The sequence below is a fragment of the Amblyomma mixtum genome, chromosome 4 (genome assembly GCF_055824585.1).
Source record: "Amblyomma mixtum isolate Tamu chromosome 4, ASM5582458v1, whole genome shotgun sequence".
Taxonomy (NCBI): Eukaryota; Metazoa; Arthropoda; class Arachnida; order Ixodida; family Ixodidae; genus Amblyomma; species Amblyomma mixtum.
Window position 1 is genome coordinate 33,302,893 of NC_143015.1, and position 13,155 is coordinate 33,316,047.

Consider the following 13,155-nt stretch of genomic DNA (forward strand, 5'->3'; position numbering starts at 1 on the left):
GGAGAAGAGCAGTCCACATTACGAAGCATAGCATGCGGAGTACCACAGGGCAGTGTCCTCGGACCGGTACTCTTCAATATATACATTAATGATATAACACGGGTATCCCCAGAAGCCTCTTTGGTAATTTATGCAGATGACACGAGCTTTTTCATTCAATGTGACGATACGACGGAACTCGAGAAATTTGGAAATATTACCCTGAATAAATTGTCAGAATGGAGCAAAATTAATTCTTTAGCAATAAACAATAAAAAAACAAAGGCTGTCATTTTCTCGCCATCACAAAAATTTGTTGACCGTAATCTTAATCTCTATTTAGGATCTGAGAAGATAGAAATAACAAAGGAAGTGAAAACGCTCGCTGTCACCTTTCACGAGAACTTGATCTGGGATATCCATGTAGGCTGTGTGATTAAATGTCTGGCCAGGGCTTGCGGGATACTTTGCCGATTTAGACAAGTTCTTCCGCTCAAAATAAAGCTGCTACTTTATAATGCTATTTTCAATCCTCCCCTAAACTATTGTAATCTTGTATGGGGAACTACATCACTAACGAACATCAACAAACTCCTTCTTTTACAAAAAAGAGCTCTCCGTCACATAGCAGATGTTCCATACGACGCTCACACAAGTGACCTGTTCCCCTTACTTGGTGTTGTTCCTGTGACACATATGTACGAGCTGAATGCCCTATTAAAATACAAATATTCCCTGAAATTTAATCGGATGCCTTTTCTACGATTATGTAATTTAACAAAACCACCCGAGGTGCCGTACAATATAAGAACAAGAGAAGTATGGTTGGTGCCGTTTTCCCGCACGAATCATGGTCACAACAGACTACAATACATTATGCCTACTTTACTTAACAACTATCATAATTCAAACACGGACATCCACACACTATCGAAACAACACCTTAAGTGTTTGTTCACTCACAATTTAGGGAGGTAACGTCAATGTTTTGAAATCTTGTTTTTATTATTGCAGCCTTTTGTGCACGTATTTTTAATGGTGGCTGCATTACACTGTCTGTGGTAAAACTGTGGTCTGTGCTTCTATGCCTGCAAATGTAGCAGGAAATGTTTTTAGTCCTGTATAGCCATATATCAATTTCGCCGTTAGATGTTCTTCAGTGTGCAAAATATTGGTGATTAAGTATTAGTATTCGTCTTATTGAATCCATGTCTATCAGTTACATTGAACCAGTATTATTACTTTTTACTAATATGCAGCATTTTTGTTTGGAATTACTATGTATATTATGTATTTTGTGTTTACTATATATTTTGTGTTTACAGTTTCTATGTATACTACATGCTCTTATCTTCGTACAATTTTAATCGCAGCTTTGTATTATTTCTGCTGTTATCCGTTGCCAAGAGAAAACAAGGGGTAAGAACCGTTGTCAAGCTGCTCGAGAAGCAGCTTTTTGTTCTTATCCTTGCATTTATTTCTGTATTGAAAGAAATGCTAAATAAATTGATTTGATTTGATTTGATTTGATTTGAAATGTAACGGATTCGGAGGCAGTGATAATATGATGTCCCAGATAAATGGCTGGGCTCGGGATGACATGCTTTTGATGAGAGCGGAATATCATGAAAGTGGTTTTTGTAGGATTAAGTTGTAGTAAGTTATTTTCACACCATAAAACAATATTCTGTAAGTCCATGTTTAATTTGTTTATTAGGCTTGTGAAATTGCTATCCTGAGTGAATAATGTCGTATCATCCGCGTAAAGTATACATCTTGTGTTAATTAAGGACAAAGGTAAGTCATTGATGAAAATGAGAAAAAGAAGCGGACCTAAAATGGAACCTTGTGGCACTCCTAAATTAATAGTTAAAGGGGAAGACAGGACAGCGCTCTGCTTGCCATAAGCAGACAGTGGAGCAGTGCCATAGGTTCGCACTGGTGACTTCAGCTTATTTATATGGGTGAATTACTTGTAAATTCCGATTGTGAAATGTTAAAAACCGTATAGCACGCTATCTTCGTAGCATTTTTGCGACTCCATTCCATTTTCGAGTTTTGTGATGGCGCGCATGCGCTGTATAGCCCTGCAGGAAAACGAGGTGGCCTTGATAAATTCCTAACCATATTTTCCTGCCACCTTACTCAGGTGTAAATTTTTCTTCCATCCTCTCATTTTATTTTCGCGCTTCCTGGTTTAACGGCGAACAAAATGGCCCCACTCAGTTGGCAGCAGTTACAGTTCGAGAGAAGTGAAGGGGGCCCCTTAGTTTGCTCACAGGAGTGCTTCCGCCGCGTACGTAGAAGCACGTCGGATGAACATTTCTCCCTTGATCTCCTTCTCTTTTTGAGGCGAGGTCAACGCTCACAATCCGAGCGACGTTTGCCTCCTGATATTGGGGGAGATCGCACATAAAATGGCGTATGTTACTGCCTGTTGTGATCAAAATTTATCGGGACACTTCTGCGTTATTTACGACCCAATTAAGCTGAAAGACTCCGCTACGAGCCTATGAGGCAACATTTGATCTCTAGCGCCCCGTAGAGCGGGTCGGTCGATGCTCAGCATTGCACTTAGTTACCCGGAGCCCGGCAACGACAGCGCACTCAGCACCACAGACTGCGTTCCATCTTACTCCCGCTGTCGAGCGTTGCCGGGAGACTGTAGCGGACACTTGAATTCCTGGGCCGCGAGAACGGAACGAGCTTTGCATTGTCGCCGTTACCACCTCTACCGCCCGTCTCTTTCCTCTTGAAGCCGGGGAAACGCTTAGGCGCGTGAAGGTGTCGTTGGTCCTGTCCCCCTTGGGAAGACGACTGCTTCATCAACCTGTCTGCGCGCAATTGCAGGAGGCGGGCGAGCCGACAGAGGAGTAGGGGGTGGAACGGGGTGGCTGCGAGAGCGAGGGAAGAGAAATAACGATGTGACAGGGACACGCCAGATTAATTCTCGCTGAGAGACCCTCTCCCGGTTAGACAACGCTCAAGCGGCGACCACTTTAGGGAAGCTGGTACTGGCCGCTCTTCGGGAAGAAAGGGAAGAGCGGAGGAAGAAGGGGATGGATGGTGCTGGTCCGCCGGAGCGTGCGAGCAGGCCATCGGTCTTGGGCCGGCCCGCTGTCTCGTTGATCACTCTGGCGCTCGTTCCTAGGAGCCTCGGACGGCCTGGACGCCGGATAGCTCTCTTTTCTTGTTGTTGCTTCCGCTCCTGTATTTTCTCCCACGAGCCCACGAAGCAGAGTGTTGTCCACATTGCCCGTCGGCCGTAGCACCTCTCAGGTGTATTTCGAGGGTATATGCGGGGCAGGATAGATAGGGTATCCGGTTCGAGCTCTACTACAGGTTCTACGGCAATGCTGTGCCGCAAAAGGCGCCTGATAGGCCTTGACGAATAAGCTGTGCAATATATAAAACAATAAGGAGTGTTATTCGGTAGTGGTCGTTACGTCGTTCAAGGTAACCTTCAGCAAAGTAAGAATGCTTCGGCACAAGTGGCATACAATCTCTATGCGACAAAAAACCCTTAGGCTACGCTAGCAGTAAAGATGAAACCATTTCAGCTTTTCTCCGCGCCTGTTAAAAGGATGTAGGCAAGGGCACAATTACGATGTGATTGGAAATAAGTATTCTTCGCTTTCTCAGTGTTTTGAGAGGTGTGGATACGCCAAATAACAATGGCTCATAAAGAGGCATCAGTACTCATAGTAGTGGTTTTAATGCACAAAAATTTGTTTAAATAAACAAAAATTTTAAATTTAAATTAATAAACAAAAATGGAAGGAAATTACGGATGGCGGTCGCGCCAACTGTCATAAGCACCTGAGACTGTCATAAGCCGCGCAGAAAAAGAGATATAGGGGAGAACATAGGGAGGCGAAATACAGCGTGGAGGGATAACGAGAAAGGAGAGGCGACTGCACGGCGTCAGTACGATGCATGAAACGATATTCTAAAACTCACTTTTTTCGGTCTGCGCACGTGTTGCCGGCGTGCTGGGCAAAACAGTGGGCCGCTGACAGCATGCTGCATCACTTTCTGCACGTGCGAATGCACGTATCCGATGAGAGTGACGTTGTTCTTTTAGTGCAAGAGCACTTTTATCCGCATTCTCCGGGTTTTAGCGGTGTCCCTTCTAAGGGAAGCCGATGAGTAGCAAGTGTAACTGGGTCAGTGGACAGCTCAATCGCGCTGTGTGTAGGCGGCGGCGTCTGCCTACCAACTGAGGTAGTTATATGCCTTTCATTTTCTTAACTACCGGAAGATTTAGGCTCCATTGATTTTAAGGAAAGGAAAGGCGCACAACTGGCTCTCTGGGTCAGTGGACAACTCAGTCGCGCTTGGATGTACGTGGCGGTGGTGTCTACCAGCAAAAAGCTATGCTTTCGCACAATATTTCAAACTTGGCAATGCTAAACCGCCAGCTATTTTTTTTTCAGCGGTTGTGACGTTTACCGATAGCGCGACTCTCATAAAGTGAAATGTCGCGTCATATTATATGGCAAGCCGATGAAAACAGGGCGATATGACCGATAGTGATGGCGCGATTTTAATGGCTGTAGACATAGCGCGAGCGCTCCTGCCTGCGCCACTGCCAGCTTCGTCTTCCAGTCCGTGACGTGATCCGGAGCCACCGAGCGATCGTCCCAATAGCGAACCAGAAGAATGGCGTTGACCATGTGGAGCACAACATGACGATTGGCGTGAAAGAATGGTTGACTGGAGAAAGAAAGACGAAGGGCTTGCCGCCACGGTGGATAAATCAGATGAGCGCTGGTCCACGAAGCTTCCGGGCCACAGGTCACATGAAGCCGGCGGCCGAGGCCCATGGAGGCACCAGACGGCATGGGCAGGGGCTGTGTGCTCAGGTGTCTGGGATCGATGGGTTCGTAGGGTATGGTCACGGCGGCATCATCGATTCGTCGTGTCTTCTGGTCGGGGCAGGAACGGGGCTTGGGTGAACGGCGTGGTCGGTTGTGGTCTGGTGGGCGTGGGCACAGCCGGGCGGTGCGCACCAGGAACACACCACCGAGGACTATGGCAGGTGCGGATGCGGGCCTATCGCGAACGCTCCTTAGATTATGTTAGGCATATTAGTGTAAATTCCTGGTAATACAGTGTTACTGTCGCCGCACGCAGCATTCGCAGCGTGCAAAATGCAGCTCGTAATTCTTAACTTACGCACTCCTTTAAAGCGTCGGTTCGTCATGCGACATTTTATAAAAGCCCAAACAAATCCTGCGTGCCTGTCAGCGCACACCGCAAGCTATGCCTCCTCATATTAGAAACTTGATGTTGCGCTTGCAAAGTGGTTACCCCGCGATAAGTCCTTACGTAACTTGACCGCGCTCCGTCTTGCGCCACGCGGCGTGGAAGTGTCGAAACTCCTGCGCGCTATACGTGTACGTCTCTTGGCGTGCGCCGAGATACCCTCAGGCCGTCAGTGTACACGTCCGCTCAGGACTGCGAGGACTGGCGGAATGCACGGGGCCATTTCAGTATGTGCATACATATCGCACTGTTAGCGCCGCGGCGCATATGCGCAAACGCCCTTGATCTCCGGGCCGGATTGCGAAATTCTAATCGCGGGGCATACGGCGGGGGCGTCCAAGCCCCCAGACCTTCCACCCTTTTTCTTGTCTGTTTGTTTCTATTTCGGCTGAACACTTTTTTTTTTGGGGGGGGGGGGGTATTACCATGTAGAATACGGGAACTTTTCGCACGAAAATGGAAGTCACTTTCGGCAGCTACTTTACGTGGATTGCGAAAGCTCGAAAAGGAGCATAGTTGAAGGGGGGTGTGTGATGCAAGATGAACTGCAGCGCTGACCAGAAGATTGGATGCTTCAGGCAGGAGAAACTTTTCTGATGGAGCTCGTTCTGAAACAAGTAGCACGCGAAAGAAGGAACTCAAGATTGCTCCAGCTCGAATTGTAGCACACAAAATTGCGCGTTCGTGTTTTACCCCCTGCCGACATTGAAGCCGTCATCCGGGGAACAAGAAGGGTGGGACGGAATAGTGAACGTGGGAAGAACTCGAGGATGTCCTGGGTGTCGGCCCTCACCTTGATGTTGGCGATAACGTGTTCAACGATAGTATCTGGGTGATACTGTGCATTAGGACTGATCGAGGTGTATAGTGATTCTGAAGTCGGCGGCCTGGTCCAGACATGGCAATACCACTTATGCCACTCACGTGACTTGCGGCTGTGGCGTTTCGCTGGTGAGGACGACGAAGCGGGTTCGATTCCCGGCCTGGTGCCGATAAAGGCGAGTGGCAGAAGGACAGTGTGCATAGATCTCCCCTCATGTTACGGAAACACCCGGCAAAGGCGTACCGTACAGGCGTTGGACTTGGCATGGCGTGGTCTCCGGACTGTGCATTAAATCAGCCCTGAACAAGTCATGAAATTCAGAAAATATGTCGAACGACTGGGAAATCCTTGTATGGCTTTTGGTAAGGAAGGTCGGTACGGTGACGAACAGTGCTTTAGATGCGATGCCTATGGCTGTCGTAATCGTGTATATATATATATATATATATATATATATATATATATATATATATATATATATATATATATATATATATATATATATAGTAGTAAGAACGTAGACCAACGTTTGAAACGCTTCTTACTACTACATACCGTGCCAAGATTTTCCCTTTTTTTGCTGCATTATATATATATATATATATATATATATATATATATATATATATATATATATATATATATATATATATATATATATAGGACTGGCATGAGTGAAGTTTAAACAGCAGAGCGAGCATTTCTGTCCGCCCTCCTAAGTGAGGGTCCATGTGTAAACTCGGTAATTGGGCGCTTTTGAAAAACGGCGTTCTCTTTGTCACTTGTTGCGCATAAGCGCAAAATTTTGTTGCCTGCACTGACTCTTCATTCTCCCCATCCATGAGAAATACTCTCGACAACACATCCTCCATTATTTATACCTCGCTGGCGCGTCGCATGACCCGTTATCGAGGCGCGCTGACCCGCACGGGACCACTAGCACCTCATTACGACAGATAAGGCTTTCATTTTTTATTGTCTGCTTTGTTTTTCTCATCGTGACCGCTCTTGAGTTAGAACCGCTGCTGTGCTCTTTATGTTCGCTTGCACATTATTCATTCTCGGCTGGCTGTTTACATTTCAGTGCACCGTTTATATTTTTTTTTCGCCTGTCTTGTTGAAAGGATGTTAACTGTTTTGTTTTTGTTCCTTCCTTTTTTTCCCATCCCCACTTTTATTTTTCTCTTCCTCTTTCTTTTCATCTTCTCACTTCTTCGTTCTCTTCTTACCTTCGGCGCTGCTCTGCATCCTTTCTTGCCCTGCTTATCGTTCTTTCTTCCCCTCGCCATTTCTTGAGCACTTCCTCCTTTCTTATTCTCAACGTTTCCTACTGTGGCTGTTCACGTTTTCTTTTTCTCCGCAAACCGCTTTCTGTCATCACGTGTACGTTTTTCTCGCTATATTTCCTTTCGCTCTGCGTTTCGTCTCCTTTCCTCATTTCCGCCCTTAATTCCTTCCACTGACATTTTTTTTCCCTTCCCGGCTTCTTCTCTATTATCGTGGCTTGGCTCTCTCGCCTCGTCGCAATCTTGCGTGGTATGCCCTCCTTTCACCCTTCGTTATCCATTGACTCGTTCGTTTTGTTTCTTTCTCTCTCACTTTTCATCCGTCTCTCCTGTCTGACCTTTTCGGTCTTCCCGTTACTCTGCTTTCTCTTCCCGCTTCTTTCCTGCCGCCTTCTGTACCTTTTCTATCTCCTCTGCACTCTTCCCCTCTCACCCATCCATCACGTTCGACTGCACGCATGGCCCGACCATGGCAACAACCCGTTGCCGCCACTGCTGCTGTCCCATTGGTTGAACTCCGTCACCTTCCCTGCCCTCCCTGGTGTGCCACCCGTCACCCCTCCCTCCTTCGTCGAACCACTTCTGACGGAACCACGCGAAACTCTACGAAATAGCAACGACAGCACCACCACTCTCGTCGCCACCAGCACCAATCAGCTGTACGCGCCGAGAAACTGGTGAGTGATTGCCTCTTACGCTGCGATAGAAGCGCTCCTTTGCCCGTCAGGGCCTCGAGGCCCATAGTGGCTGCATGGGCGTAGTACCTCCTCGCAATCCACCTGGAGCGTCCTTATAAGCCCGGTTACTGTCGGCTGCAGTCTGGCAGGCCGGCAGGAAGCTCTCGTGACCGCTGCTCGTGTGTTACGTTAATTGCTTGGCGGTGCAGGGAGACGTCTGCGCGGCATCGTCTTCTTATTCGTCCGGGAGGATGTCTTCGTTGGGGAGTGGAAACATAAAGTACGCTTGTAATGCGTCCAGCGTCTCACGCATTAGTAGCCTGATATTGCGTACTGTAGCTTTGTATACTCTACATCCATCGCTTGCCTCTCCCGTTCGCCTTGTCGATGATAAGGAGCGACTCGCTTTCAGCGCAAAGCTAATGGTCAGAAGAATCTGAAGGTCAGTTCGCCCTTTGTACTGCCTGCCATTCACAGTGGTGGTAGTATCTGCCTTTGCGTCTCATTTCCGTCTATCCGTATTAGCTGAAGTGTTGGCGAGTGCGCGTACAGTAGCGACAACACGTAGGCGAATGGCGTACCCTTTCTACTTTCAGCAGTGCACTGGTGCCTTGTGTATGCTGTCTGCACGGTCTCTAGAGACCTAGAAACTCTGGAAAATCAGTAACGAATTATACGAGGTGTCTAAATTACGACCGACGTACGCAGTCTTTTCTCTCTGAAGGTACGGCAGATGTCGGACTAATGGCTAAGCTCAAGTCTCGTGTGATTTATGCCCGTCATGCTGCTTGCTACGCGCTACTATGGACGTACTTGATCTCTGTTCCTTACATTTGTCACATATCGGTGTCTCAATTCACGCCCGGTTGCGCGCGGCGAGAACCGCAGTAATCCGCAAGTCGCATGCGGCAGGCGACGCGACGTATGCCAGCAGTCGGTGCCTTCGCGTCGCACTTAATAAACAGTCTCGTAACCTGTCACCTCGATCTTCTCGTATTTCAAGCTAGCTATCACAAGGATTTGGGCCGTTTACGATTTTGCACGACCTGTGAACATCAGCCGGCATTCGTACTGGGAATTGAGAGCATTCGGCAGCCGGCACAGTACGCCTCTCAGCGTGCAGCTGATGCCAGTTCGTCTTTACCCACAAACAGGGCAAATTGGATGGTCATAATTAAAATGTTTAGCTTTTACCTTTTATCCTTGGAAAAAGGCATGTGGAAGCTGTTAAGGCCTAGGCTGGCACAGTGGCGATGACCACACTCTAACCACGAAGGGATTAAAAGGAGTAAGCTGTGCTCTAGCGCACTACCTCTAAGGGGCCCGCATGGTGCCCGATCCCTGGGATAGTATTATGATCCCTGGGATAGATTGCCACCTGTACAAATCCGGAACACTTACGGTTGGCAACAGAAACAAATTCCCTCTTCGAACATGCGAAACATCAGTTACGAAGATTTTACAGGAGCTTTCCACCTCTTTTATTTGCTAAGCTTGGGGTGCTTTATTTGCTAAGCTTATTTGCTAAGGTTGGGAGGCATTTAATTGCGGTGCCGCAATTAAATGCCTCCTCCCATTGCTAACTTCATCAAGTTACTATGCTTTGCAGTGGGAGTGCACCTTGGTTGCCAAGAGTGGGCATCCCGTATATTCAGTGATCGAGAACCTACTCCGGGACTTGGGCAGCATATCATTCCCCTTCAAGGGAGTGTGCTAGCAGGCGCCTTACTCCCTTTTTACACCCATATAGGATTATTCATGTGTAGGGTGCACACCGGCGAGCTTGCCGCAGCGATCACCAGGCGAAAGCATGCTCCGCCGCAATGCACGGGACAGCTATCGCCGTACTATAGGGACAGTCTGGTCTGCAGTTAATTACGACGGTGCAGACAACACGCAGTCTGTGCACATTGGCGTGACATGTGTTACCTCCGCCCGCGTGCAAGGAGTGACGGCCTGTCGACGTTCATTTCAGCTCCCTTCTTCTGGTTGTCCGCGTAGTAAACACGGAATATGCTGGTTTAGGCTACGGGACATCAAGAAATGTAGCTTCATTCAAAGCTTTCATTTTTTTTTTCCGCGGTAAGAGGCAGAACCGGTAGTCCACGGAATTCGAGAGCTCCCAGTTTTCTCATGCTGGCTCCCACGGTCCCTTCTACCGTAGCGACAGAATCGTGTATTCGCGGATCGTTGTTCTGGAACGCTTGCTCTCCGGGCCGTGCAGATCTGATAAGCCACGCAGAAAGCGATAGAAATGCAATCGAGACCCTCTGGGGCTCAAGCTATGTTGACAAGATCTGTAAGCAGTGCTGCTTTTTATGGCAATTATCCTGTGCTTGTTTAACGACAATGCTGCTGTCGAAAGAGGAATCCGAGTAGACAAGTGGTGCCTTGCTGGAAGTCTTGAAGAAAAAAAAGAAAAATCGCCGGCAGCAAACGAGTAGTGTAGATGCCCCTATAATCACGCGGAGTGTGTTATTTGAAAAATTTTCTGTTTCCCAAATCGGAGCTCCTTGTCGCTCTTGTGAAAGCACGCGTAACACTTTGAAAAATAAACACTCTCTTAAACAAAAAGAGCAAATATCTTTTTGAGCGCAGGGTTTGCAAATTCAGTAAATAGATGTTTTTTTTGTTTTTTTTTTTTTTGGGGGGGGGGGGGCGAATGATTCACGCGTACTGGGCATTATGTTCGTCCACTGCGTTTCTCCACTTTTCATTGGTGAGGGCATTTTGCTCGGAATATTCAGGAAAGCGTTGGAAGTGTCGGGGTTCCTGCAATGGGTAACTTGTTGAGCGCTCTGACTCTGCGAGCTGCACCAAGGATTGTGCCCATATCTCCAGAGCAAGATCCTGCGCGTAGCGTTCAAGTTTCTCGTTATATCCAGCGTAAGCTAAACCACTGCTCCCGGAGAAGAGTGTTGCGACACAGGGAAGCAATCAAAGAGTTCCTGCACATGCTAATTCTCGCGACGACACCGCCGATCGATTCCAGTCGCAATGACATGACACCGCGCATCTGCGACGTTCGTATCGGCACGCCCGCAAGGCATGTGCACTGTACACACGGGCGCCAGATTTGCGGCGACGCATACATAGCAAGCTACGACGCGAGACAACACGAGCCGGCAGATGGTGCGAACGCAAATGCGTGGCGAATAAATGAGCTCGCCGCACGTCTGTGCACACGACAGCCGAGGGATACAGCGTGCCTCCAATCTCGCTTTCGTCCGTTCGTGGTGCATACCTATAAAGTCAGAGCCCGCAAGCAGACACCCGCTATCGAGCGGTGCGCGGCAGCGCGACGTATACTGTAGCACTACTCTACCTGCAGATGGCCCGTCGCAATCTGGCGTGATGGACGCTACTTTCACTTAACTGTTGGGAGCCCGCACTGGAGTCGCTTCTTTCTGCTTCTCCTGCAGGTCCCGGTGTTGGTGGGTGTAGCGTATAGACGCGAGTGGGTCGATCGAGCACGCGCTTAGTAATTAGACGCCTGCTGGTGTCTGTTCAGGCTTCGCCTCCCGAACCCGCGTGTGGGCGGCGTTCGCTTGGTTATTTTGCTCGTGTTACGTCAGCGAGCCTATGCGCTGCTTCGAACCGTGGAGTAGGTTTCCGCGACGTCTCGGCACCCTCGTAAGCGCGCTGGAGTGTTGGATTATAGTCGGGCACAACTCAAGAAAAAAAGCGGCTTTTTCCCCGTGTAAGGACCCCCTTCCAGCCAATGGCGTCGGCCGATTCTTAGGCCTCTGCTGTCGTTACAATGCAGGGAGTGGCAGGTGAAACGGGATATTCCCGTCCCTGTATTGTCACACCTCCAGGAACTCCAGGAAGCGTGCCGTTAGTAGCGCCCTTCCTCGCAAAAGGAATTAAAAATGAAGTGGCCAGCGATACTGATTTGTTCGTGCCTACCTGGGTTGGCAATGCATTTCGGAAAAAAATTTAAGAAGATTTACTTTTCTTTCTTTCCTGATGATGTAGGCACTGGCGATGACGTCACGAGGTCACGTGGGTTCTGGCTCCGTTTCTCCCGGTCGGAACGCCGGATTTTCTGACTTATTAGCCATATAACGCTTTCGCATTAATAAACCTCAGGTGGGGCCCCTGCGCCATATTTTGACGCGCGACGTGCAGTGCTTCACACACCGGACCCGAAGCCGGCACGACTATAAAGGCACAACCACTTTCGGGCGCCCCCTGTGGCGTCCGTATCCCGGGAGACGCGAGAGCTGCCTCGCATTGCGCGTCACTCTGTCGGGCTGTCGTCCACGTGCTTCTGTTTTACCGCGCGCCACCGTTCTCACGCTTACCACACACCTCTGCGCGCGCCCAGCGTACCGTCAACCCGTCGGCGCGGGCTCAAATTGAAATTGGTGCTGCGCCTGCGGTGCCTCTCACGGCGCCGCGTCGCTAATCGGCGTGAGCGCATGGTGGTGCGGGTTCGCTTCGGCGCGACGCAATTAGGCGAGCGCTGCGCCCCCCCCCCCCCTCCCCCCCCCCCCCCCCCCCCCTAGTGGCTTCCACGCTTGCTTGAGCTCGACGGCGGCAGAGAGAACGCGCGGGGAGGAAGAGGAAGTCTGGTGGGGACGTGGTGCGCGTGGGCGGCTGCGGTGCAATTAGTATGGAAATGAGTGCGCCGATCCCAATATGCAGTATAGTGGACACTTTTGGATGAGTTTGTTTTTCCGAGTCGCGCGCGCGAAGCACGTCGGTCAGGTGGGATGCGCTATTGGCACTCGTGGCCGAAGTGTCGAAAAGAGTGGTTCGTTTCTACGTGCTAACTTTTCCGATGCGAAAGCGAAAAGGACTGCATAAAAAATAGCCGAAATCCTCATAGGAAACGAAATCTTCGTAGCTAGCTGCCAAAGTCACCACATTGTGGCCCTGATTCGTTCAAAGATAGGTTTACTAGGAACGAGGATGCCCACTGTATGGAGAATGTACCTACGAATCAAAATGTATGTAAAAATATATTGGTTTTAAGGCTTCCAGGATAATAGAACGTGGCGGTCACCGTTAAGGTAGGACAAATTTGACTAATCTGTTGAGAATTTCTCTCAGGTGTCGCCAGGGCTTACCTAGAGGTACTGGTGAAGCGAAGTGGATCCAAAAGCGACCAGTCGGC

The 13,155-nt window shown here is 49.0% G+C and overlaps 1 protein-coding gene across 8 annotated transcripts in view; it reads left to right on the top strand.

Annotated features, from left to right (window-relative positions):
• The window catches only part of sick (sickie), a 973,111-nt gene that overhangs the window by 758,354 nt on the left and 201,602 nt on the right, over nt 1–13,155 (top strand). For 7 of the 8 annotated variants that reach the window (XM_089586320.1, XM_089586325.1, XM_089586322.1 and 4 more), the window contains one exon: nt 7,971–8,033. The exons of the other annotated variant lie outside the window; for it this stretch is intronic. In XM_089586320.1, coding sequence (XP_089442446.1) covers nt 7,971–8,033 — 63 coding nt within the window. The remainder of the gene's footprint in view (nt 1–7,970; nt 8,034–13,155) is intronic. 8 annotated transcript variants of the gene reach the window in all.